The 26,667-nt window shown below is 59.3% G+C and overlaps 2 protein-coding genes and 1 non-coding gene across 5 annotated transcripts; all 3 read left to right on the top strand.

Moving 5' to 3' along the window:
* The first annotated feature begins 6,857 nt into the window (after positions 1-6,857).
* Positions 6,858-13,621, top strand: EEF2 (eukaryotic translation elongation factor 2). The gene is made up of 14 exons (XM_075545077.1): positions 6,858-6,997; positions 7,928-8,142; positions 8,618-9,011; positions 9,237-9,415; positions 9,565-9,670; positions 9,879-9,992; positions 10,092-10,230; positions 10,358-10,553; positions 10,781-11,039; positions 11,270-11,377; positions 11,850-12,203; positions 12,350-12,532; positions 12,616-12,748; positions 12,991-13,621. The coding sequence occupies exons 1-14, from the start codon at positions 6,995-6,997 to the stop codon at positions 13,182-13,184; spliced, it is 2,577 nt and encodes an 858-aa protein (XP_075401192.1). The 5' UTR covers positions 6,858-6,994; the 3' UTR covers positions 13,185-13,621.
* Positions 9,098-9,162, top strand: LOC142437838 (small nucleolar RNA SNORD37). The gene has a single exon (XR_012782348.1). It is a non-coding gene; the product is annotated as a small nucleolar RNA SNORD37 (small nucleolar RNA).
* A 1,852-nt stretch (positions 13,622-15,473) lies between the features above and the next one.
* DAPK3 (death associated protein kinase 3) lies at positions 15,474-26,667 on the top strand. 3 transcript variants are annotated; one of them, XM_075545074.1, is made up of 9 exons: positions 15,474-15,580; positions 16,849-17,012; positions 18,805-19,165; positions 22,472-22,601; positions 22,902-22,950; positions 23,816-23,842; positions 24,365-24,517; positions 25,008-25,053; positions 25,454-26,667. In XM_075545074.1, the coding sequence occupies exons 2-9, from the start codon at positions 16,951-16,953 to the stop codon at positions 25,988-25,990; spliced, it is 1,365 nt and encodes a 454-aa protein (XP_075401189.1). In that variant the 5' UTR covers positions 15,474-15,580; positions 16,849-16,950; the 3' UTR covers positions 25,991-26,667. The 3 variants fall into 3 exon arrangements, with proteins under 3 accessions (XP_075401189.1, XP_075401190.1, XP_075401191.1); XM_075545075.1 differs by lacking the exon at positions 15,474-15,580 and adding an exon at positions 15,593-15,750; XM_075545076.1 differs by lacking the exon at positions 15,474-15,580 and adding an exon at positions 15,749-15,818.

Here is a 26,667-nt window from a genome sequence, read left to right as displayed (position 1 = left end):
GTTCCGCCGACCCCAGATCTTCGTGGGAGACCAGCCTCCAAGACTGAGAGGGTCTTAAGGAGTTGTTGTGTTAACTGAAAGGAAAGAGATGAAGGACAACTGACAAAACCTGCAAGGGTTCACCTCTTCCATGGAGTCTGGAACCAGAGAGGGGAGATGCAGTCCCTAACGGTTTCATAGCATCATTGAGCCTGCAAGCCAGCGCCTACGAAGGGGAGGTTAGGGGCATACACGGGACAGGGAGGCGCCTGGGGAGCAAGGTGGGCAGATTCTAGAGTTAGGATGGTGGCTTAACCTTGGTCGTCCCTGAACTCTTCTTCAGGGGAACAATCTATGATCCTTATCAGAAGGGAGTGGGCCTCACTTAGGCTGGGACAGGGCAGACGACCTTCAAACAGATAAACTTCAAGTGTGGAGTAAGCGACCCTGAGCTGGCAAGAAGGATCTTTCGATGGGCATTCATGGCGTTATTACAGGGGACAGTGTGGGACGTAGCGTTTAGTAGGAGAACGTGACTGGGATTCATCTCCAACTCAGGAGCGTGAAGGCCTCCCAGACTCCTTCCATGGGAGCGGAGAGAATCTGCCCACACACACTCTCTTCCCGGGTCTCCGTTCCCCACACGCCTCCGAGAGGTTTCCGGAGCGGGTGGTACCTTGGTTCCTGGCTTCGCGCACTGAAAGAATTCACGCTGAAGCACACTTTGTGATCCTAGTGAGTTTTTAGGAAGGAACGGAAAAGCTTCGGGCGTTACCGTCTCAGAGGGGTACACGCTATTTCTGGAAAGTGTGCCAAGCCCCGCGGAAGCCGAGCTGGGGTTCACGACCGGGCACGAACAACCACGTGGAACAGAGCACCCACAGGTGCGGACGTAGAGGGGAGGGGATCCCGGGAGGTCAGAAGCCCAAGAAAGCTGGAGGCCAATGGCATATGGACCAAGGGGCTGTGTGGTCCCTGAGTAGGCACACGTGTGTCCGTGAGGGGGTGGGAGACCCTCGCCCTCCATCTGCTGCTGACCAGGAGCAGGGTGAGAGAGAGCAAGGCCTTCCCACAGCCAGGATATTCCAAGCCTCTGGCTGGTTGATGGTATTGGTTGACCTCATTGGCTGAGTTAGGCCCACCTGGGTGATGCGCCTAACGGGGAGGCTAGGTTTGAGGTTTCTTCTGTGCTAAGGGGTCCTAGTCTGCGCATGCTTAGTTTGGGGTCTCCCCATAGGTGTCCAAAGACTGCCCGATTTCTTTCCAACCGCCTCTGTGTGTGTGTGTGTGTGTGTGTGTGTGTCTTGCAGGAATGGGAGGAGCAACCCCCTGCTCCTAAATCTAGCTACCTAACATCCACCAGCCTGTGACCCCCACTGTCTCCACTTGCTCATCCATCCCGCTTCCTGCTCATCAGCTTCCATGGCGCAGGAGAAGCCTGGACTTGGACCAGACCGCACTTACTGAATTCTAGAACCGGGATGCCATTTCTCAATAACAAATCTCTTTCTTAATACAAGTGAACCCAACCTCACCCAGAGGTCTTGGCTGGGAATTGAACCAGGGTCTCCAGCATGGGAGGCGGACATTGTACCACTGAAGCATCACCACTGCCTCTGGCGCAAGGCTCACCACTGTCTTACAAAGGAGGACTGGGGGACCCCAGGCGAAGGGCAGCCACAGGGACCAGTTGACAGCTGTTCTTCTGCGGAGAGGAAACCAGCGGGCCTTTTCGCTACCACACTCCCCTTGGTTTGCCCTCGGTAAACTATTGCCTCCACCGCGGCTGGGGACAGACTGACCATGTGGTGCAGCCGTTCCTCTCTGAGGCACAGGCCCAGTAGAAGCATTGTTGAAGCACGTGCTAGTGCTTGTCCTGTGGCAGCTTCGGTCATCACCACCCACAAGTCCTGTGGGTCAGTGGACCGAGGGAGATTAGAGCAGTCCCAATGACAAGTTAGGTTTCTGGGAGGTGGGGGGGTGGGGAGGAGACCTCTGTTCTTGGCTTCACATGATAAAGAATTCACGCGGAAACCTGGTGTGTGACCCAAGTGGGTTTTCATAAAGGAGGGAGGAAGTTTCAGACTATACAGTCACTGAACACGGGCACCCTCAGGCACTGCACACCCGTGCGTGGTGGCCTGAGGCCAGAGAGACTACACATGGCCAAGGGGAAGGTGGAGGAGCTGCTGAAAAAAGGGGCGGTGGTCTCGAGGGTCCAGCCTTTAGGGCCTTCAGCTGGGAGGCGTGGTCGACAGTACTGGGTGACCCCACTGGCTGAATTAAGCTCACCCCGGGTATACTTTGGGCCAACACAGACTTTGGGCCACCTACCTGTGCCTCCCACCTGGCTTGGGCTTGAATTGGCTCATGCCCCTTAGCCTTCATTGGCTTCCAACCTCCTGTAGGGGGCCTTTAGGCATGGAGAGGAACAACCCCCTATCCTGCTACCTAACAGTCACATCTCCGACTGTAGGAAACTCACTGCCGTTGAGTGGATTCTGACTGACAGCAAGCCTATAGGACAGGGTAGAACTGCCCCTGCCCCGGAGATTTTCCAAGACTGTAACTCTTGATCGGCATAGAGAGCTTCGTCTTTCTAGCCTCGGAGCGTCCGGCTGGTGGTTCTGAACTGCTGGCTTCGAAGTGAGCAGCTCCATGCATAACCACTACGCCACCAGGCCTCCTCTGTATGGCAGCTTCATTCTGAGCACCGCGTCTGCAGGAGGCCCAGGATGTCAGCGAAGGCCCACAATCCATTGGCAGAGACACCGCACTGGGCTGGTGGAGGGAAGGACCCCCGACAGCGTCGTGGGCTACACATTGGACTGCCAACAGCAAGGTCAACAGTTCTCTACCACCAGCCACCCCACAGGAGGAAAGGCGAGGCTTCCTACCCCTGCGAAGTGTGACGGTCTCAGAAACCCACAGGGAAAGTTCTGCCCTGTCCTGCAGGCAGGGTCGCCGTGTACCGGCATCGGTGCGATGGCAGGGACGTTGGCTTGGCGTTTCCTGGCACTTGCTGAAGTGCTCTGGTGGCATAGTGATTAGAGTGATCAGCTGCCCACCCAGAGGTGGGTGGTTTGCACCCACCCGCTGCTCTGCGGGAGAGAGGCGTGGCAGTCTGCTTTTATCAAGATGAACAGATGTATGGGGTTCGCCCTGTTCTGGGAGTTGGAATTGGCTGGAAGGGGCAGCCTCACTGGCTTTCATTCAACTTCTTCCTGCCACAGGGGCTTTGCACTTGACCTCCCCACTCCCTGCCCTGCCCTCCACATTGTCTCAACTCAAGACCACCTCCTCCAGGAAGCCCTTCCTGATGCCCCAGGCTGGATCCACTCCCCACCCTCTCCTTTAGTTGGTGCAACTACCCAATGGTGGCTTTTCCATGAACAACAGATAAACAAAACTGTGTGTTGGGTGGGGGTTTAGAGGGCAGAAGGCTGATTTCACTGGATGCTTCAGGCACAGGTCCCTGCACCTCCCCCATGTGATCCCTTCAGTAGCCCCTTGCCCTCCCCCCTGCACTTCCTGTTTCCATAGCTCCTCTCCCAACACACTTTGATGCCAGATGGCTGATTATTCTAAGACAGAGGTTCTCCACCTTCCTCATGCCGCCGGGACCCTTTCATACAGTTCCTCATGTTGTGGTGACCCCCCCAACCATAAAATTAGTTGTCATTTTGCTAACAGGGCGACCCCTGTTATAGGGTCTTTCGGCCCCCAAAGGGGTCAAGACCCGAAGGTTATGAACCGCTGGTCTCAGGTGTGCTCACCTGTTGTGGGATTGTCCCCATTATGTCACTGCTGTGAGGTGCTATGTACCCATGAGCTGGCTACAGCCCCTAGCGGGCCCCGAACGAAACACTGGACCATCCTCCAAATTCTTCCTATGTGTGATCCCATTGATGGCAGCCAGTGTCCATCCGTTTCCTTAACAGCCTTCCTCTCTTTCACAGCACGAAGGCCTTCTCTAGGGACTGGTCGCTCCTGACAACATGCCCAATGGTGGATGCCTCACCACCCTGGCCCCTAAGGAGCAGTCTGGCCGTACTTCTTCCTAAAGAGATGGGTTTGCTCCCCATTCTAGACCTGCGCCAATGGACTAAGCATGGAGCCAAGGGAGGAGTTTGGTTGGTTCCGGACTGGAAGGGAACCAATGGACCATAGTTTTGGGGTTCCACCAGTCTCTATCCGGCCAGCATGCTTTGCTGTTCTCTTGATTTTGATTTTTTTCCACATCAGCTGCCCATCAGGGCCACGGCATTCTAATGGGATCCCTTTCAGAGCAGTCGGCAGTGGTAGCCGGGCACCATCTAGTTCTTCTGGTCTCTGGGTCTTGGCACACAGTCACGCCCACCCGTCCCTGTGTTGTCTGGGGAGGCTGGTGTGTCATGATGGGCGGTGGCCACTTTCAGGAGAGCAGGGAATCTTGTCTCTATTCAGCCCCACCCTTCCCAGCTGTGTGACCTTAGGCAAATCGGCTTCTTGGAACCGTACTTAGTCCTCATTCATAGAGGTATCCACGCAAAGCTCAGGGCGTGGTGCGGGCGAGGAAATGAACGGCTTCATTTAAATGTCTTGCAACGCAGAGGAGGCGCTCCAAGAGTGGGAAGGGGCGCTATGGGTTAATAAGTAGCAAGAGGCCGCACGGAGCGCGGTGCGATGGCGGCCACCGGTCAGCAGGGGTCTCTGCTGCGGACGCCGCGCCCTCCGGGCCGCAGCGCGCGCACGCGCAGCTCAGCCTCCCTGCAGAGGGGACGTTGTTGTTCTCCCCGTCCCCCGCCTGCGCCCAGGTCTGCAGACCCGAGCCGGCTAGTACCTGTCTTAGCCGTCCGACGAAGCCCCCCGCCCCCGTTCCCGAGGTTTCTGCTAAAGGCGGAGGCGGGGCTGGAGGCGGGCTGGGGCGGGGGTAAGGGTGGGGTGGGCGCGCGGAGGGTGCTGAACCCTTGCCCTTGGAAAGCCACCTGCGCGGGAGGGGAGGACTAGCCCCCTTCAACTCTCCCGGTCTCCTCGAATGTAGGTGACAATAAAATGCCCTCAGCTCCCTTTTTTTGGTGCAAACCTTTTTGAGAAGCGCCCCCCTCAATAAAAAATTGGCTGCGATCCGCGAGGTCTGCAGGTGGCAACCATCGCGGGAGAAAGACCAGGTTTCCTCCTCAGGTAGAGTTACAGCTGGGCAGGGCTGCGCTGTCCTGTCACTCAGTGGCAGGGAATTTTTGAGAATTTTGGAAGACAGGTCGAGCGGCTGCATAGGCCCAACATGCATTAAGGTGTTCGGTGTATTTAAAGACTGAATACAATGACTAAATAAAGAGACCAGCTACCCATCTGCTGAATACACCTTCCCCTCCGCCACCCATGGCAAAAGCAATTGACTTAGGAAATTATCATAACACCAGTTAAGAAAACTACCCGACAGGACGCCGCCCTGAGTTGGGGTGGGGGACTTGCCTGCTATTGACCCCGCCCTGTAGGCTCCAAGCCTGGATCTTCGGATTGATAAGCATGGAGCGGCACCACCCTGTCTCTGTTGACCCCGGGGAAGCGCGGGGTGGTGCTAGGAGCAGCCGCCCACCCTCGATCCCTGGGGAATCGAGGCTGGGACAGCGCTTAGCAAAATGCGCATAGGCTGGGGAGCGGCGGCTGACCTTAGAGACCCTTCTGGAAAGGTGTGTGCCCCTGGGGGGTTTAGGTGACTTAGTATAGGGTCAGCAGAAAAGGCGTAGAACCTCACCCCGTGGCTGCAATCAACAGCTCCCAAGCATTGTGAGGGGTCCCTACGCACCCAACCTTCTCTTCGCACCTAACATCGGAGAGAGCCCATCATTCACGGACGCGGCGTGTGGGCCAGGCTTGCCGCCACGAGTCACAGACCCGAAACCCAACGACTTCTTTAGGGGTCAGATTAGGACACGATACGAGTGTTACACGGGCTTCCAGTGCTCCCCCTCACACCGCCCCCCTGAGCCAGGGCATACCAGCCCCCGAAAGAAATAGTTGTTTCAGAAATAACAAAGCAAGTTCCTTGAAATAGCTCCTGTGTGTCAGCCAGGTGTCCCTGTCTCCCCTAAGAACAATAAGGGGTTACTGAGGACCCCCCTTTCACAGAAGAGGAAACTGAGGCATGGGAATGAAAGCGCACTGTGGTGGCCCCGGTGATAAACAATCGCTGTATCCACAGCTCTGAGAACCACACAGCGAGTTTCACACACACACACGGTCAGTCCAGTTCTATTCCGACGCGAAAGGACCTTACAGGACAGAGTAGAACTGCCCAAGGGGGTTCTTTCTGAGGCCGCAAATCCTCAGGGAAGCAGGCAGCCACATCTTGGCTCCCAGGTGTTTGCACCACCGAGCTTCGCGTGCCAACGGGGGCTTCTGTGTCTGGCACATAGCATGTACTTAACCTGAATTTGTTGACAAAAGGAACGAGGGCTGGTTTTTAAAAGGCGCTTTAATTGAGAAATAACGACGGATTCGCCAGGCGTTGCAAAAGCAGCCCTCAAAAGGACCCAGTACCCTTCACCCCGCGGCATCGCCTTACAGAACAAGACCAAACGCAGGGTAACTGTCCAGACCCGCGCAGGCGGTGAAGGGCGTTTCTAGTACTTGGCCTTTTGCAAACAAATAACCAATAGCGTGGCTGGTTTATTATCTCCAGCGCCAGCGGCGCTCGTAGTCTGGCGAGCCTGAAGGTTGCCTCCCAGCGGCTTGTAACCCTCTGTCCGGCGACCCCCAGCCGCGGGCAATCTGGACTCTCCAGGCCAATCCAAGGGAAGCCCGCGGGGCCGGCGCCACAAGGGTTAACCGGAGGGCCGCGTCGCCGCGCCTGCGCCTGCGCCCTGCGTCGCCCCGCCCCGCCCCGCAGCGTCAGCCGACCCGCCCAACCGGCGTCCTCCTATAAAAGGAAGAGTGTTGACGTCAGCGTTCTCTTCCGCCGTCGTCGCCGCCATCCTTGGCGCGACTCGCATCGCTCCTTTCTGCCTGGGAGAATCCACCGCCATCCGCCACCATGGTGAGTACGGTCGCCCGGAAGGCGGCCTAGGACGGAGGCCAGGCTTCCGCAGGGCCGACGAGGCTGGTCCTGGGGCGTGAAGGCCGCCCGGAAATAGGGGGGGCGGGAAGACATGACAGGCGGCCTTCGGGTGGCGGGCGCGGGGCTGGGGACGCGGCCGCCGCCATGTCTGCGCAGCCGGGGGAGCCCCGTCTCCGCTTCCGGGGCCTCGCGGGAGCTCGGGCCTGGCGGGGTCCGGGCGGAGCCGGCTGGCGGGGCTGGTGATGTGGCAGGCGCTGTAATGGCGGCGCCGCGGCGGGCGAGGGGGGCGCTGTGCCGGGCCCGGCGCCACGAGTCCGCCCTGCCGGCCGCCGCGGAGCCGTAGGCGGCCCGGAATAGCGAGGGAGCTCAAGGGGCCGGGATGTACCCCCACGCCTTCGACTGTAGGGTCTTCCTCAACGGCGAGAAGCTGACCCCTTGGGCCGCGAGGTGGAGGCGGGCGCCAGGAGCGGGCTGCGGAGGGCAGGTTGGGGTTGGAGGTGGTCCTAGCTCCCACCCTGGCGGAAGGGTGACCTTGGGGAGCTGAAAGGCGATTTGGTGGAGGAGCACGGTGCCTGGGTGTCAGCATTCCCGGAGTTCCGGGGGAGGCCGGATCGCAGCTTGGCCGCCAAGCTGGCTGAAGGAACCTTTGTCCTCTCCCTTGGTGACTCATGAATCAGCTCCATTCTTGGGTTGTCACTTGGAAATGACAACTGGGTTGAGGTGTAGTGGAGATGGGGGCACAGAGGCTTTAGGGGGTGCCCTGGTTATCAGCACAGAAGCCTGCTGCTGTGGGTGCCCAAGGTCCGACCTGCTCCTGGCTGCGGGCCTGGCTGTGGGATCGATCCACGACCTGGGGCCAAGCTGCTTCCTGGAACAGCAAACCCACTCCCCCACCCCCACGGCCCGCAGGTGAACTTCACCGTAGATCAGATCCGGGCCATCATGGACAAGAAGGCCAACATCCGCAACATGTCGGTCATCGCCCACGTGGACCACGGCAAGTCCACGCTGACCGACTCCTTGGTATGCAAGGCGGGCATCATCGCGTCGGCTCGTGCCGGGGAGACACGCTTCACAGACACGCGCAAGGATGAGCAGGAGCGCTGTATCACCATCAAGTCCACGTGAGGCCCCGCCCCTTCCCTGGAGGCCACACCTACCACTGCCACTCGGAGACAGGTCTCCTGGTTCCAGGGGCAGAAACCCCATCCCCTGCCTGTAGCTATTGAGGGGGCTCAGATGGGTTCGACAACCCTTGCGGTGGGCAGTTAAGTCGTCCTGGGGACGTCTGTGGTACCTGGCCAAGCTCTGGGTTGTCCCTTTTGTGACAAATGCAGGCTAGTCTGAGCACCCCAGTTAAGCCATACTGAGGCCCAGTGTCCATAGGAGACTGGGGTCCCTTTTGGGGGTCCTAAGGTCTGGTTGGTGGCAGGTACTGGGGTGAAGCAGGTGTGCCTACCTGGATTTGGGGTGCCTGGGATGGATGGTGAGGGCCGGTGACCTGAACTTAAAGACCATTCAAGGCTGTTGGGAGGCCTGCTGGGGTGGGCACTGTCCATCCTGAGAGGAGTCTCAGGCTTGCCGTACTCTTCCCCACAGCGCCATCTCTCTCTTCTACGAGCTGTCAGAGAATGACCTTAACTTCATCAAGCAGAGCAAGGACGGCTCTGGCTTCCTCATCAACCTCATCGACTCCCCAGGCCACGTGGACTTCTCCTCGGAGGTGACGGCGGCGTTGCGTGTCACTGACGGAGCTCTGGTGGTAGTGGACTGTGTGTCGGGTGTGTGTGTGCAGACGGAGACAGTGCTGCGGCAAGCCATCGCCGAGCGCATCAAGCCCGTGCTGATGATGAACAAGATGGACCGGGCCCTGCTGGAGCTGCAGCTGGAGCCTGAGGAGCTGTACCAGACCTTCCAGCGCATTGTGGAGAACGTCAATGTCATCATCTCCACCTATGGCGAGGGCGAGAGCGGCCCCATGGGCAACATCATGGTGCGGAACCCCGGGACCCAGCAGGACGGGGGAGACCCAGGGGGCTCTGAAGGCAGTGTCAGCGGGTGGGGGCTGCACCAGTGCTTACCCATGATGACTGATAATTCTTCACTTTGACCTGATGTTTGTTGAAGAAACATGATGTCTGAGGTTCCCAGAGCCCAGCGGGTCTGGCGGCTCCAGTCTCCCTGCCTATGTGACAGCCCCACTCTTCTCCCCCCCTAGATTGACCCCGTCCTGGGTACTGTTGGCTTTGGCTCCGGACTCCATGGCTGGGCCTTTACCCTGAAGCAGTTTGCAGAGATGTATGTGGCCAAGTTTGCCGCAAAGGGTGAGGGCCAGCTGGGGCCTGCTGAGCGGGCCAAGAAAGTGGAGGACATGATGAAGAAGCTCTGGGGTGACCGGTATGTGTGGGGGCATGTGGGACTGTGTCTTACGGGTGGCACGGACTGGGGCTGCCCTAGAAGTCTTATCTTGAGAATGGCATCCATGTTTCATTCATGGGTGTGATCTCAGTCCCCCAAACCTGATCAGGGTGGCCTTTCTCTGTTAGCTATTTTGACCCCACCAATGGCAAGTTCAGCAAGTCTCCCAACAGTCCTGATGGCAAGAAGCTGCCCCGGACGTTCTGCCAGCTCATCCTGGACCCCATCTTCAAGGTGTGTGTACTGCCTGTGACGCCCCGATGGCAACCCATCTGCAGGGAAGGGCTGGGGGGAGGGTTCTGGACTCAAAAAGGTGGGAGACCTTGTAGAATGGTCCCAGGGTAGGCACAGAGCTGGCTGTTCGCCTGCATTTCGAGAGCAGTCAGACTCTTGTCCTGCTGGACCTGATCTCAGCACACCTCACTCCCACTTTACCTTGCAGGTGTTTGATGCCATCATGAGCTTTAAGAAAGAGGAGACAGCTAAGCTGATTGACAAGCTCGACATCAAGCTGGACAGCGAGGACAAAGACAAAGAGGGCAAGCCCCTCCTGAAGGTACATGACCAGTCGCCGCGTGTTCCCCGCTGAAAATCGTGGCTGTGGGCAGCAGGGATGTGCCCCTGCCCTGAGTGGTGACCCGACCTACTCACACAGGCTGTGATGCGACGGTGGCTGCCAGCCGGGGACGCGCTGCTGCAGATGATCACCATCCACCTGCCCTCACCTGTGACGGCCCAGAAGTACCGCTGCGAGCTGCTCTATGAAGGGCCCCCCGACGATGAGGCTGCCATGGGTGAGGGCCGGGCTGAGAGGGGACCCCATAGAGCATGGGGGGAGTCATGGGCTTTGAGCCCCAGGCCTCTGGCCCGCTGTGCTGCTCCGGCTTCTGTGCCTGCAAGGAATGGTCTTTCTCTCTTCAGGTATTAAAAGCTGTGACCCCAAAGGTCCCCTCATGATGTACATTTCCAAGATGGTGCCAACCTCAGACAAGGGTCGCTTCTACGCCTTTGGCCGTGTCTTCTCTGGACTAGTGTCCACTGGCCTTAAGGTCCGGATCATGGGGCCCAACTACACCCCAGGAAAGAAGGAGGACCTCTACCTGAAGCCCATCCAGAGGTGGGCATTGCCCAGTCCCCCTGAGGAGTTGGTCGCAACCTATGCCAAACTTGAGTGCGATCACCCTTGGCTCCCATTTCTAGTCCCTCAGGTCCCAGGGGTGCCTTGCTGTGTCCTGCTGCTTGCTCTGCAGGCCCTTGTGTGTTAGGATCCAACTGTTATGTCTCTGGCTTGCGCCCAGATTCCAGGCACCTTCTCATGGGCTCGTCTTCTGCCTCTCTCATTAGGACTATTCTGATGATGGGCCGCTACGTGGAGCCCATTGAGGATGTGCCCTGTGGGAACATTGTGGGTCTGGTGGGCGTCGATCAATTCCTGGTGAAGACTGGCACCATCACCACCTTTGAGCATGCCCACAACATGCGTGTGATGAAGTTCAGTGTGAGCCCTGTGGTCAGGGTGGCTGTGGAAGCCAAGAACCCTGCTGACCTGCCCAAGCTGGTAGAGGGCCTGAAGCGGCTGGCCAAGTCTGACCCCATGGTGCAGGTGTGCTTAGGGACTGAGGGGGTGGGGCATGGTGTGTATGGGAGCTGGCAGGGTTTCCTCCGCGGGGTCCTCTCACCTGCCATTCATCTTGTCCAAAATGTACCTGCTTCGTTTGTTGAGAACCCTGGGTCTACCTTTAGCCGAGGCTGCTTAGAGCCAACCTGTCCCCAGAGGTGTGAGATCCCAGGGCCCTGGGGGCCCAGTATTGACCGGTGGGCGGGGCCTTGCAGTGCATCATCGAGGAGTCGGGCGAGCACATCATTGCAGGGGCTGGTGAGCTGCACCTGGAGATCTGCCTCAAGGACCTGGAGGAGGACCACGCCTGCATCCCCATCAAGGTCAGCCCCTCTGCTGCAGCAGGGCGCCCACCTAGCCCTTGAGGAGGGAAGGTTCTGGTGGGAAGAGCAGGGGCAGACCTTCATGGTCTGTTCACAGGGATTGGGATCCGCCTCACCTGCTGGGAGTGGCCTCGACATGGTTCTCCAGCCCCCAGTGCAGGGTGGGATATGTGCTCTTGGCCTGCTTGTCAGACCACCCCTCAAACTGATCCTGGGAGCTACATGTCAACAGCATCCAGGGGTTTCTCTGCCCTTGCTCCCTGTGACTTCGCCACCCCTCAGCGGTGGGGGAGTAGGTGCCAGTGGAAGTAGCCTTGTACCAGTTCTTGGCAGGTGACTGACTGACAGTCACGGGTACCTCGATGAGCTGTGGGCCCCACCACCAGCTTCCTGAGCCTTTGCAAGAGAAGTTGTTATGAGACCCTGAGATCCTCCCTGGTTGACGCCCGTGACCATCCAACACTTTACACAGAAATCGGACCCAGTCGTCTCCTACCGCGAGACCGTCAGCGAGGAGTCGAGCGTGCTCTGCCTCTCCAAGTCCCCCAACAAGCACAACCGGCTGTACATGAAGGCACGGCCCTTCCCCGACGGCCTGGCCGAGGACATCGACAAGGGTGAGGTGTCAGCGCGCCAGGAGCTCAAGCAGCGGGCTCGGTACCTGGCCGAGAAGTACGAGTGGGATGTGGCCGAGGCCCGCAAGATCTGGTGCTTTGGGCCTGATGGTACTGGCCCCAACGTTCTGACCGACATCACCAAGGGAGTACAGTATCTCAATGAGATCAAGGACAGCGTGGTGGCCGGCTTCCAGTGGGCCACCAAGGAGGTGAGCTAGAAGGGAGGGAGGGCGGGCTTGGGGTGGACTCAAGTGTCTTGTAAGGAGGCTTCTTGGTGACTCAGAGATCCCTGATCACACTCCTCAGGAGCCAGCCCTGTCTCCAGGGGTCTGACTGCACTTCCCCTTCCCTGCAGGGCGCGCTGTGCGAGGAGAACATGAGGGGTGTGCGCTTTGATGTCCACGACGTGACCCTGCATGCGGATGCCATCCACCGCGGGGGTGGCCAGATCATCCCCACTGCCCGGCGCTGCCTCTACGCCAGCGTGCTGACAGCCCAGCCACGCCTCATGGAGCCTATCTACCTTGTGGAGATCCAGGTGAGGACACCACCCCGTTATCTCTGCCATCCCCCAGTGCTCCCCATGCCCCCACAGTCCTGAGCACCCTCTCTTCCTGACAGTGTCCCGAGCAAGTGGTCGGGGGCATCTATGGCGTTCTGAACAGGAAGCGGGGCCATGTGTTCGAGGAGTCCCAGGTGGCTGGCACCCCCATGTTTGTTGTGAAGGCCTACCTGCCAGTCAACGAGTCCTTTGGTGAGTGCTCACTGGGGCTGGGTCAGTCAGGGTCCCACAGACTAACCAGGGAGGTGGGTGTGATAGGCAACTGTGGCGAGGTGAACAGAATTTGGCCTAGGCTAAAGTGGGGAGGGGATCATTTCTATTGTGGGAAAAGCAAGGTGGGTATTGTAACCACAGCAGGAAGGAGGGTGTGGGCACAAGCCAGCCTTGAGCAGGGCCACTGGGTTGCCAACACTCACCCCCACCCCCTCCTGCAGGCTTCACAGCCGACCTACGGTCCAACACTGGCGGCCAGGCCTTCCCGCAGTGCGTGTTCGACCACTGGCAGATCCTGCCCGGGGACCCCTTCGACAACACCAGCCGACCCAGCCAGGTGGTGGCCGAGACGCGCAAGCGCAAAGGCCTGAAGGAGGGCATCCCGGCCCTGGACAACTTCCTGGACAAATTGTAGGTGGCCTCATGATGGCCACCTGCAGCCCTGGGTGGGACTGGGCCAGCACCTACAGCAACATGTCCTCATGCTCTTGTCACCCTGGCCCTAGGGGCGGGGGCGGGCCTGCTCTGTGCCATCGCTCTGCATTCACACTCAATGCCATCTCCCGGTATTTATTTCAGGGGCGGCGGGATGAACGGCCTCTTGGCAGGACTTAATTGGCCGGTGGGGAGGTGGGACATGGGACATCCTGACACCCTGCCCTCTCAATTCAGAAGGAAACTCACGTCCAAAAAAAGTATATATTAAATGAAAACATTGGAGGTTTATTTGGGTGACAGGCCCTCCTTGGAGAGCCAGCTACCAGAGGCAGGGAGGGAGTTGTGTGTGGGCTTATGGGGGGCACCTCCGGCTGTGTCAGTGCCATTGGTGTAATAAATTCGGAATGGTGGTGACCCTGTCGCTTGCTCTGCTCATTCTTCCACTTCTGCCGCCTCCAGAAGGCCAAGTGCCTTTCACAGCTCTCCCAGGCTTAAGACTGATCAACAAAGGCCACCTTTGCCACTTGAGACTGACTGACGTGTTCTTTTATGTGTGGGGATGGGGGGGGGTGCACATTGGCCCAGAGTGGCTAGTAGATCACCTAGGAGGACCCCAGGTGAAGCACCAAGTGCAGCAGCACCAGCTCCTTGACAAGGGCAAGTTGATCCTTTCCCTGAGAAAGGAGCATTAGAACTTCCAGTACCAAGCTCGTGACCACTGGGACCACAGGCCATCGCCAGCAAGCAGCAATTAACGCTGAGCAGGGAGGAGGCTCTGGTCCTGAAATTGAGGTGCAAGCCAGGCGATACTGGCTCTGGTCCCAACTTAAAGCCATGCACAGCAGAGAACAGGAAGTGAAAAAACGAGCATAAATGGAAGCATTGTTTTAATTCATTCCAAGGGCTGAAGATGGGTAACATCAAGTAACAACACGGGGAGCACTGGGGGAAGGGAATGAAGTAAACCGCTATTAGATGTTCAAAGGGTAGCAAGTTCAGGAGTACAAACAACTAACCAAATACACAAGTACATGTATGTATTGTTGGAAGACTTGACTGTCAGAACTAGTTCTTGGTTCAGGAGAGGCCTGATGGGAATTGATGGCTCTAGAATCTCAGCAGGGAACGGGAACGACAAGAAGGGATGAACTATGGGCTGAAAGTGAATGCCATCAAGCTCATTCTGACAGCGGTGTAGAAAACCTCATTCAACTGGATTATAGCAAATTATAGGTAACACTGCCGAGGATGATACAATTCATCGTACTCATGCAGAACCTGTACAAAGCCCCAGAGGCAGGGAACAGGAAGGGAATGCATAGCCCTGCTTGGTGGCTGAAAATCAGGACAGGTGTCGCTCAGCCTTGTATTGTTTGATTGTACTTAGTCCTTATCTGTGTGCTGAGCAAAACGACCATAGGAAGACCTCGGCCCCAGGATTGGAGAGACTCATCAACATCCTGCGATATGCAGATGGCATCACCCTGCTGGCTGAAAGTGGAGAGGGTTGAAGTACTTGCTGAAGAAAAAAAGACTACAGATTACGCAACAAAAAGCAAAAGTACAAAGGGCCCAATAAACATCACGATACATGGAGAGAACAGCGACCCTGCTCAGGGTTTCATTTGAGTTGGCGCCACCGCCAGCAGCATTCGGGGCAGCGACAGTCAAGATAGCAACTGACGTCTTGCATCGGCCGAGGCTGCTGTCAAAGACCTCTTAAGGCGTTAACAAGCAGAGATGGCACTTTAAGGACTACGGTGCTGTCAATCATCTCAGACGCATGTGGACCTTGGGCAATGAATAAGGCAGACCATGCAAGAATCGATGATTTGAACCTGGTCTGCACCTAGTACTGACAATGGGGGTTTTATAAAGGGCACAACTGTAAGAGGGAGCGAAAGCAGCGCCGGGGTCCCTCGCCGGAGCCAGGCATCCGGCTCCACGTACCCGGCACCCGAAAAGGGCCGCCAGGCGGCTGTTGCAGGCCTCGAGCATCCCGGATGCCTAGCTGCTTCAGGACCGGGTCAGAGGAGGCTCGCGGAGCCGGTCGGAGACCGGAAGTCGACTCCACTTCCGTCCCCTTGACCATCGTTCATTGCAGCCAATCGTCTTCGGGCAGGCTAGCACGTCGACCAATTGCGAAGCCGTCTCTGGGGCTCGGGCAGGAAAGGAGGGGCGTTGAGAGGTGCCTGGAGCGGCGGCCGCGCAGACCAATGGGAGCTGAGGATTTGCGTTCAGAGGCGGGCGGCGGGGGACGCGATGACGTCACCTCGCGACGTCTGCGGTTTCGCTGGCCTAGGGAACTGCAGCTGCGGAGCCAGCCCAGCGGCGGGACTGGTCAGGGGCTCGGGGCCACACTGCGCGCAGCGGGTACGGGGCGCGGCCGGCGGGCAGGGCGGGGACGGGGGCGGGGCGCTGGAAAGACCTGGGGAGGGCCTGGGGGTGGCCAGGTTGGGGAGCCCTTGGGTGACCGGGCCGAGGAAGGGCCAGCGAGGGGCGTGGAGGCCGGAAGAGGATGCCTAGGAGGGACGTCAGGGATGGTGAGACTGTGGGGCCGGGAGGTGCTTGCAGCGGGACCCTTGGGTGGGGCCCTTGGAGCTGGGTTGAGGTTGGTGACTTGGGGCGGGGAGCGGGGAGTGGGATGGTTCAGAAGACTCAGTGTAGTGGGGTTAGCTGAGGATAGAGGGACGGAGGGACCCGATTGAGGGTGGAGGAGACCCGGCTGGAGGGCCGGTGTTGTGGCGGAGGGTGGAGCCAAGCTTGGTCTTGCTGGGATAGAGGATGTGGGGCCCAAGAGTGGGTGGGGGGCTTGGCCCAGCGTTTTGGGACTTGGGATGGGGCTGGCCAGGGTGAAGCGCTCGGCTGCTAAATCTAAAGGTTCGAACTCACCAGCCGCTCTGCGCCAGAAAGACGAGGCGGTATGCTTCCGTAAAGATAGCAGTCTGGTTAACCCTATAGAGCAGGTCGACTCTGTCCTAGAGGGTCGCTGTGAGTCGAAACCGATTCCAACAGTGGCTTTTGGGTGAAACAGCAACAAGAGACTCGGAGGTGGGGTGGTCTCAAGAGAACAATCTAGGTATGGGGGTGGGGGGTGGGGTCAGGTGGGGCCGGTTATTGGGAGGCCTGTTGGGGGTCGAACTTAAACCCGGAGTCTCCAAGGAGGAACAGTGCCCTGTGGGGAGTGGGGGCGTGCAGAATGTGGGGAACATTCTGGAATGTATGGAGACTGGATTAGCAGGTTGGGAGAGGTCTGGGAGCAGGAAGCAGAGACAGGAGCACTGGGAGGTGGGGTGAGAACAGAGGGGGTGTTAAAGGAACTGAGGGGGTACCAGGAGGCCGTGTACTGACCTTTTTAGGGTGGTTAGCATGTCAAAGTGAAATGACACCTGGCAAAGCTCCCAGCTGGCTCTGTGCTCTGGTCACCAGGGTCCATGCAAAACATTGAAACCCTGCCTGGTCCTGTGACCCATGGGCTTGGTCAGCTACAGGACCCTGTGATCTCCAGGGTGCTCTTGGGTTGATTTCTGCAAGTCGACCACCAGGCCTCTCTTCCTCACCGCACTCCTGAGCTGCTTCGAGGCAGGCAGGTGAGCCCAGTGTGGTGGTTGGAGCAACCGTTGTTGCTCTGTCTCCTCTAGAGGTCACGGTGAGGGGACACCCCCCACGTCCTGCCCTCAGGACTCATCCTCTGGGCACTGACTGGAGCAGAGGCCCCTGGAAGACAAATCTGCCACACCGCCATGTCTACCTTCCGGCAGGAAGACGTGGAGGACTACTACGAGATGGGGGAGGAGCTGGGCAGGTGAGCAGCGGGCAGGGCTTGGGTGCCGGGTGCGGGTGGGGATCTTGCTTCTTGGCTTCTGGGGAGAAAAGTCAGAGTGAAGTATCACCCGGCGTGCAGTGCCGTTGGGTCGGTTGATTGACACTCAGGGCAATCCTGGGGGACAGCCAGAGAGTCACTGCCCCACAGGGTTTCCAAAGCCAACTCCTCTAGGGGAGGAGATTGCCAGGCCCCTCTGCTGCAGGGCTGCTGGGGAGGGCGTTCAGAAGTGCGTGCAGGCGGAGGGCGGTACAACCTGGTGGACTCTGAGGCACGTTGACCCAGTGTGGATGGAGGAGAGCTGTGCTCCGTGGACTTTTCAGTGGCTGACGTGTTTCCAGGGGAGTTAGGTTGCCAGGCCTTTTCCGGGGTGCCTCTGGGCAAGTTCGAACCCCTACCCTTCCGGTATGTGCACCCGTCGCACCCTTCTTTTTCAAGGGCTGCCCGAGGGAGGCGGGATGCTCAGGAGAGTTCCCCTGACTCTTGTGTGTTTAACGGGCTCCTGGGTGGGTCCACGAGGAGCCCCGCGGGCAGCGCGGTTGCCTGTTGGGCTGCAGTTGGAAGCCACCAGCCACTTTCGACGCCCATGAAGAGTCTCAGGCTCAGAAACGGTCGCTGTGAGTCAGCGTGGGAAGGCAGTGAGGTCACCCAAGACCGTTTCTCTGCCTGCTCATGGGGAAGGCCTCCCCTCCAGGTAGGCCCTGGTTTCCTGCCTGCCTGGGCTACCAAGGGTCTCCTGGGACTGCCCACTACCCGCTCCGGGGTCCGCTTGGCCCACCTTCTTTTGTGTGGCGCTCCATCCTTATTTGGTGAGCTGGCTGCTCGCCAGCCTTTCTGGGGCCGCTGGGCCAGCCCCCTGATGTCAGAAGAAGGGAATGTAAATACTGGGGAGAAGACGGAGGGCTCCCTGGAGCCTTAGGGCCCCCCAGGAGGAACACCCTCCCCTGGCCTGTGGGAGACAGCCCATTCAGAACCTCCAGCTGCATGGCCAGTCAGTTGCCCTTCCCCTCCTAACTCAGCGGCCATCCCGAGCACCACAGGACGAAATGTGCTGCTCTGCAGTGCCCTGGGAATCGGTGTGGAGGGGAACCGTCCAGATGGCCTGGCTGGCTGGGAATTGAACCCTGATCCCCTGCCCCCAAGGTGAGGAGTCTCCCGCTGAGCCAGCACTGCCCTCTTGATGGTGATCGTCCCTCAGGTCAATTTCTATTTATAAGGACCCCCGTGCGGCAGAGGAGAGCCGCCCCATAGGGTGTTCTAGGAAGTTATCTTTACAGAAGCAGATTGCCAGGCCTTTCTTCTGCGGCGCTTTACCACAGGATGCTGAGTTGCAGCGCAGAGGCTGTGGCGGAGGATGTTCAGGGGCAGGGCTTCAAAGAGTGGGGAAATGGGATGACAAGATAATGGGAGTGTTTCCATGAACTTTTGGAAGCCATCTCATATCTGAGCGGCAGTCCCGGTGTCACGGCAGGCTAGGCACTGGCTGTCCATCACCAGGTTGGTGGTTCAAGCCCACCAGGCTGCTCTAGGACGAAAGACGAGGCTGGCTGCACCCATGAAGATTGACAGCCGTGGAGGACTCCAGGGGAGCTGTTCGGTCCTGGGTTTGGGTTTTCATAGATGAGCCAGAATCAAACGAGAATCCACGTTCCCACAGAGGGTTTAGTCTTGGGCTTTTCGGGCTGTGGTCCGGTTCCTTTATCGTCGGCAGGGGGGTGCCCCTGCCCTGCTGGCCTGCCTTTTCCCCCACCCCTGCCCTCTTCCTACCCCGCAGCGGGCAGTTCGCGATTGTGCGCAAGTGCCGGCAGAAGGGCACTGGCAAGGAGTACGCAGCCAAGTTCATCAAGAAGCGGCGCCTGTCGTCCAGCCGGAGGGGCGTGAGCCGCGAGGAGATTGAGCGCGAGGTCAACATCCTGCGGGAGATCCGGCACCCCAACATCATTACGCTGCACGACATCTTCGAGAACAAGACGGACGTGGTGCTCATTCTGGAGCTGGTCTCGGGCGGCGAGCTCTTCGACTTCCTGGCAGAGAAGGAGTCCCTGACCGAGGACGAGGCCACCCAGTTCCTCAAGCAGATCCTGGACGGGGTCCACTACCTGCACTCCAAGCGCATCGCGCACTTTGACCTCAAGGTGAGCCCAGGGGGCCTGGTGCTGCCTTCTCGCCCGCTCCTCCTTCCCCACCCCATGATGCGGCAGCCGGAGAAGGAGCAAGTCCTTCCTGATCTCCTCCTCTCCTGTTTCAGCAAGAATCCACCTTAGAGCCTACGGGTATAGGCGGGGGTAAGGGACCCCACCCCCACCCCACCCCGTCAAGGGCCTTTGGGATCTTTACAACATTCAGGCGCCAAACTGGGCAAGTGTTTAATCAACTCACCCCAACTGCGATGGCTCGCAGCCCTGGTGGCATATTGGTTATGTCAGGCTGCTAACTGCAAGGTCAGCAGTTTGAAACCACCAGCGACTAGGAGGGGAAAAGATGGGCCTTTCTCCCGTCCTCATGAGGTACAGTATCAGAAAGTCACAGGGGCAGGTCTCTCCTGTCCTGTAGGGTCGCTGTGAGCCAGAATTGGTTTGGAAGGTGATGGCCAGGAGTCCTGCTGGTGTAATGGTTACTGCTGGGCTGTTAACTTAGATGGCCCATAGGCTGGGTAGTCCCCACCCTGGACGGGGCAGTCAGTCTCATCTTTCTCTTAAAGAGCGACTGGTGGGCTGGAACCGCTGACCTTGCTGTTAGCAGCCCAAGACCACAGGACCACCAGGGCTCCTTTAATGAAGACAGCGGTACCTGTTCGCTGAGGTTGTTTTGAATCCCATTTCATCCCCTCGCCATGTTTTGTGGCGGGAATACATGTGGGGGCTTCAAAGAATTTGTGGAGGAATTCTGCTCTCTTTCAATTCTGTTCTCCCTCCAGCTTTCTAACGCCCCCTCTTGCTTACAACGCACCCCTCACAGGTACCAGGTGACCGCATGTCGCAAGCTGCCAGGCTATGCTTAACCTCTCCCTCCCGATCATTCTCCACTTGGAATGTAACCTCCTTGCCCCCTACACAGACTCCCCTCCCTCCCCCATACCTAGTCACCGCTGATCACCAATCAAAACAAATTAAACTCACAGCCATCAAGTCTCTTCGGACAGGTAGAGACCCTCAAGGACAGGACCACTACTGGTCCGTCACCTTGTCGCCCTGGGGTGGCCTCTGTGAGGCTGGAAGCCCTGTCCCTGGCATTTCAAACGCCGGCAGGGTCACCCCGAGGGAACAGGCTTCTGAGGAGCTTCCAGACGACAAGAAGGAATAGGCTGTCCACTTTGGAGAAAGTGACCCTGGTGGGTAGCAGGGAGACCTTGCGACACACTGGAAACCTCATGCAGATTAGCAGCAGCACATCCTTAGCTGTCTGATGAGATGGGTGGACACGGGGTCTGCATCAATGGGTGCCAACAAAACGGCGGTTGCCAGGCCCAAGACCAGGCAGTGTTTGCTTCCGTTGCCCGTGGACAGTGGGGCTGCTACGCGTCAGCATCCACCCGAGGGCTCCTAACCATGGCCCATCGATGAAGCCTTTCGCTGAGAGAAGCCTTTATGTGATGGGAGGGCCCCGGGTTCTCACCTGTGTTCTCTTAGTGCATTGGTGGTTGTCTTCAATCATCTAGTTAAAAAAAGAAGAGAGTCCCATCTTCTTTTTTTTTTATTAACCCATGTTCTCTTCCAGACAGGTGATAGATTTAGCTGGAACCATTAGCTCGTGGACCCATGTGGAGTTCCTTTCTGGGTTGAGTGTGAGATGTGAGTCCTTGAGGAAAGGTGACTATAAAGATCCCCAGAGACAGCAGAGGGAAACCCCGAGTCATCCTCACCACAATCTGTGTGGTGTGGGAGCCCCTGGGTCCTTCTCCCTCTGCAAGGGACCCCTACGTCTTGGTTGCCCCTTACAAGGTCAAGCATGAAGCCCTCCTCTAGCCGCTGCCTCACGTCCGGCCCACTTTCAGGAGCAAGGCTGTGTCACCGCACAGGGAAGCTTAATGAGCCGCCCCTCTCATAGAGGGCCTTCCTCCTTCCTGACAACGGGTCCAAAGCACGTGAGACGAAGTCGCCCCATCCTTGCCTCTAAGGAGCATTCGGGCTGGACTTCTCCCTTCCAAGACAGATCGGCTTGTCCCTTTGACAGTCCGTGGTACTTTCAATATTCTTCTCCAGCGCCTGGTTCAAGCGCATCGGTTCTTCGACAGTCTCCCCTACTCAACGTCCAACTGTCACAGGCACAGGAGCCGACTGGAAATACCCTGGGACTGGGGTCAGACACACCTTGGTCCACAAAGGAGCCGCCTTGCTTTTCAAGCCTTTAAAGAGGGCCTGAGCAGCCGGCGGGCCCAGTGCAGTGCGTCGTTCGAGCTCTTATGGAATCACACACACACACACACACACACACACACGGAACAAAGCACAGGATGCAGCGACGTTGGTCACAGATGTGCCTCCTGTTGTGTGGCCGAATTATTGACCCACGCTTCCCGGAACTCCCTGTCCCCCTCAGCCATCTGCCCCTCTTCTCCTTCCACTGAAAGCCCACTCACTGCAGTGGCCCCAGACGGCAGGGGAGGCCTGCCCCTAGAGTGTCCACGGCTGTCAGGCCGCAGGGAGGGACTGCCTCATCTTTCTCCCACGGAGCGCCGTCTGTCCGTGGGTGTGAACAGCCCACCTTTTGGTTCGCAGCCCAGCGCTTTAGCTGCCCCAGCACCCCCATCCCCCTCCCGCCCCACCCCCTGGTGTGCTGGGGCCTCTCTGTCACCCGAGTGGAACTGTGCCACCCCCATCCTTTGATGACAGGTCTCCTTCGCTCTGTGCGGGGGGTGGGGGGATGTCATGATGTGGTCTGGACCCAACCGGAGGCGCCCAAAGGCCACAGCCGCGAAAGGCTGCATGCTTGGGGAGCTGCCTCACTCCACGGCTGTGGAGCAATGAGCTGGCCTGCAGTTGCGTGCCAGCCCGCCGGAAGTGGACGTGCCAGGGCGGGTCCAGGAGTGAGGGTGTCCTGCCCGCTCACATTGCAGTTCCCCTGTGGAGTCTTGGGGTGCCAGCCCTTGCAATGTCTCTGCACTCGACCCTGGAGGGCGCGTATCTGGGGAGGTTATGCTCACGGTGCTGGGCAGGGTATTGCCCACTCATGGTGCCCTTCTGGGGACCGAGGAATTTGGCTCTACTGTAGTGAACCAGGTCACCAGGCCTTTCTTCCTGGGCACTGCTGAGGGATTAGAGCAGCCAGCCACGTGCAGAGCAAACTGCCTGGCCCCCCAGATTGCCTTGCCGACCCTCAGCCCGGCCCCCTACCGGGGACTGGTAGGGGATTCCCCGAGGTCCTGAGCACCCGAGGGTGAGTCATGAGGGAGCCCCTGAGGTCTGCCTCTGAGCTACCCACCCTGCCCCGCCCTGCCCCAGCCCGAGAACATCATGCTGCTGGACAAGGACGTGCCCAGCCCCCGAATCAAGCTCATCGACTTCGGCATCGCACACAAGATCGAGGCCGGAAACGAGTTCAAGAACATCTTTGGCACGCCCGAGTTCGTTGGTGAGACCCTCACCTGGGTGACCAGGGCAGGGGCCTGGGGTGGGGGCGAGACTGAGGGATAGAGGGGGACTCAGGACCTGGGGAGTAGAGGTGAGGATGGGCAAACTGGGGGACCGAGACCAAGAGTTGCCTTTGGGTTGAGCGGGATGGGGGTGCTCTGTACCATCTCCAGGCCTGGCCTATCCTGTCTAGGTCACACCCCTCACCCCCTGGTGTCTCTCACAATGTAGTTCCTTGCACACTGTCTCCCATGGGTCAGTTTGACCCTTGATTCCTGTCCCCGCCTCCCTGTGCCCACAGCCCCTGAGATCGTCAACTACGAGCCGCTGGGTCTGGAGGCGGACATGTGGTGAGTATGTGCGGGGGGGGGGCAGCACCACCAAACTCAGCCCCTGAACAGCAGGGTGTGCAGTCCCCATGCTGTCGGGCTGGGCAGGGCCTGTGCTGGGGGGCCCAGGAGCAAAGGAGGGCCTTTTACTTTTTTTTTAAAGTTTTGTTAGCACTTTATTCCCATGGCACGTAGCTCAATAATTCAGTCATATCACGAAAAGTGTACAAGGAGATTCTTTCCCCTCTAACCAACCATTACAGCCCTGTCCATTTGGTTCTGTCCCAGAGGGACCCCGTGTAGTTCCACCCCATAGGAGAGGGTTGAATGTCATCCTGAGTTTCCCAGACTGACTCCTTCCAGGAGTAGAAAGCCTCCTCTCTCTCCCTCGGGGCAGCTGGTGGGCCTGAGCTGCTGACCTTGCAGTTGGCAGGCCAGCGCCTAACCCAGGCTGCCTCTTCCTGTTTAAAACAACAGAAAGACGTTAGCTTAATGCATGTTTTAAGTGAACATGGCAAAAAAAAAAAAAAATCAAGGAAGGGTTAGTTAAACAAACCAACCGTGGAGCTGATAGAGAGCTTTGTGCCTTTCTGCCCACCAGCCACCCCTCTGTCCATGCAGATAGATACATGGCCTGCACAGGCCTGCGGGTGGGACTGGTCTGGTGGTCACTTGCCCACCTGGACAGAGGTTGAGTCCTTGGGTGCTGGGAACTGGGCAGATGGTAAGAGCACCCCAGACGGGCAGGTCTGGGCTCCCCTGCCTGCCTGCTGTCGGTGGCCCCTGCCCATCTCCTGCCTTCCTAGAGCTGGGCTCAAGGATCTCCCTAAGGGCTGGCGCTGGGCCCCCCACAGAGCTGATACGTCTCCTCTCTGTTCCCCTCCAGGAGCATTGGTGTGATCACCTACATTCTGTGAGTGCTGGGGGCCTCCAGCTGGGGCTTGGGGCCAAGGAGGGGATCATGCGGGGGGGGGGGTGACGGTAACAGGCTGGGCACAGAGAGGTCACACAGCACACGGCAGAGCATGGGGAGCAAGCCACACAGGGGAGGCCTTGGGAAGGTGTGGTCAGGGGGTCCTGAAGGAATTGTGTGTGGGGCGGGAAGGGCTGAGAAGGGTCAGGAGCAGCCTCGGTGCTGGCCTCTCTGGGCAGGCTAGTGGAGCTTGTGTGGGTGCTGTGCCCAGGGGCTGGTGGGTCACAGGTGAAGTCACGCACAGACACTTGCACCCTGGCACGGCCAGGTCACAGGGAGGCCTAGACCAGTCTAGGAGATGTCCCAGCCAGTCTGCCCAATGATGCCTTTGTAACTTGGGTTACAAACGTGTACAGGTGGGGCAGAGGGGGTAATGAGGGAGGTAGATGTGCGGGCCCCGGGGTGGCGCCGGTGGAGGTATGGCAGGTGGGGACTGAGGCCCGTGCCTGTCCCCCCCGGCAGCCTGAGCGGTGCGTCCCCGTTCCTGGGCGAGACCAAGCAGGAGACGCTGACCAACATCTCGGCGGTGAACTACGACTTTGACGAGGAGTACTTCAGCAACACCAGCGAGCTGGCCAAGGACTTCATCCGCCGGCTGCTGGTCAAAGACCCCAAGTAGGGCGGGGCCCAGGGGGTCTGGGGCGGGGCCAGAGGGCTATGGGCGGGGCCAGAGGGCTGGGGGCGGGGCGGGGTTAGCTGTCCCTGGGCCCCCTCGTGCTGTTGGTGCCCATAACGGCAGTGACCAAGCTTGATATTCGGGGGCTTCCCCTCAAGCTTGAGTGCCTTAGAAGTTTGACTATTGGTGACAATGCCCCCATTTGCCACTGTCCCCTCCCTCCCAGCGTGTCTCCACTGCACCTCCCTGCCCTGCCCACAGTGGGGCGGAGGGGGGGGCTCACCTTAGACGCCCCCCAGGCTGCGGCTTGGATTTGGGTCAGCGGGGCTGTGTGCTGGCTCTGGGAGTGCAGCTTTAGACAGGGTCATCCTGCCCTGAGGGCTGCAGGGCTCGCTCTGAGGGGCACGTGCCCACCCCCACTGCCCCGCCTGCCGCAGGGGGCGGGCTCCGTTGGCTTGCGGTAACTGGCTGGTTGTGGGGCTCTTGCAGGCGGAGAATGACCATCGCCCAGAGTCTGGAACATTCCTGGATCAAGGTGAGCTGGGCTCCCAAAGGACACCCCCCACCCCCATGGGGAGGGCACCCTCAGACATGCTGGGTGCACGGGGGACCCTGGCGCTGGCTGGTGGGGCTCCCCCCAGAAATGCCCCTGAGAGGGGTCTCCAAATGGCCACAGTCAGCTCACTGTCTCAAACGGTATTCTGGGTACAGCGTACAGATAGATAGAGCCTTCGGTGTGACACCCCCCCTCCCCACTCTGCCCACAAGAAGGGAAAGGCAGCCATCAGTAATCCATACACTAAAGGCTGTGTGCCAATAAAACTTTATTGACCAGCCCAGGCGGAGGGCCAGATGTGGCCCGCGGGGTGGGGGGGTGCCCCTGGCTCGTCCGCCCCAGCTGCCCGCCCTCCCCCCCCCCCCCCCCCCCCCGCCAGGCCATCAAGCGGCGGAACGTGCGCAGCGAGGAGAGCGGCCGCAAGCCCGAGCGGCGGCGGCTGAAGACCACGCGCCTCAAGGAGTACACCATCAAGTCCCACTCCAGCATGCCGCCCAACCACTCCTACATCAACTTCGAGCGCTTCTCCAAGGTGCTGGAGGAGGTGGCGGCGGCCGAGGAGGGGCTGCGCGAGCTGGAGCGCAGCCAGCGGCTCTTCCGCGAGGACGTGGAGGCGCTGACGGCCATCTACGAGGAGAAGGAGGCGTGGTACCGGGAGGAGCACGAGGCCTTCGGCCAGGACCTGCGCCGCCTGCGCCAGGAGCTGCACGGGGCCGAGGCGCTCAAGCGGCAGGCCCAGGAGGAGGCCCGCGGCGCGCTGCTGGGCGCCAGCGGCCTCAAGCGCCGCTTCAGCCGCCTGGAGAACCGGTACGAAGCCCTGGCCAAGCAGGTGGCCTCGGAGATGCGCTTCGTCCAGGAGCTGGTGCGCACCCTGGAGCAGGAGAAGTCGCAGGCCGGCGACTGTGGGCTGCGCTAGGGCCCGGGGCTCCCCGCAGGCCACGCCCGCCCGCGTCCCCGCCCCGCCCTGCTGCCTTGCCCTGCCCTTCCTCACCCAGGGCAGTGCCCGCACCCTGCAGACCCCAGGGGCCTGCCAGGCGCAGGCCTGAGTCCAGGCCTTTGGCTTTGGACGGGGCTTTATCATCTATGGCGCTCCTACCTGCCCCCATTCACCAGATTCGGAGGCCACGGTTCCCCCGTGCCTGTCCACACCTGTTGCCCCAGGTGGTCCGTGGGGGCAACGCTGAGGGAGAGACCCCTATTCTGGGGAGGAGGGTGTTGGGAACGCCTGCAAAGCCTGTGCCCTTGATTGAGGTGGGGCGTTACCCCCACCCCCCGCCCCGGGGGTCCTTATGGTACCTGTCTTTTGATGGCGCTCTGCTCCCTCCCCCTCGTGCAAGGGAGAGATTGTTCTGGGAACGTTTGCCCTGTGTAACTCCTTGCTCCCAGGAAGGTCCCCGCGGCTGTCCTGCTGTATAGAAACCCCCTCCCCACCACACCTGTGCGCTAGCGGCTGCAGTGCTTCCGCTGGCCACCGGGGGCCGCCCTGCACCACACCACGTTGCGTGTCCGTTTGAGCCACCTGCTCACCGCTGTGACCAAGTCGGGGTGCGGAGTGCGTGGGTGCGGGAATAAAACCCAGCGTTACGGACACGA

The sequence above is a fragment of the Tenrec ecaudatus genome, chromosome 1 (genome assembly GCF_050624435.1).
Source record: "Tenrec ecaudatus isolate mTenEca1 chromosome 1, mTenEca1.hap1, whole genome shotgun sequence".
NCBI lineage: Eukaryota > Metazoa > Chordata > Mammalia > Afrosoricida > Tenrecidae > Tenrec > Tenrec ecaudatus.
The sequence above is the reverse complement of the archived record's forward strand: the minus strand, read 5'-3'. Positions and strand labels throughout refer to the sequence as shown.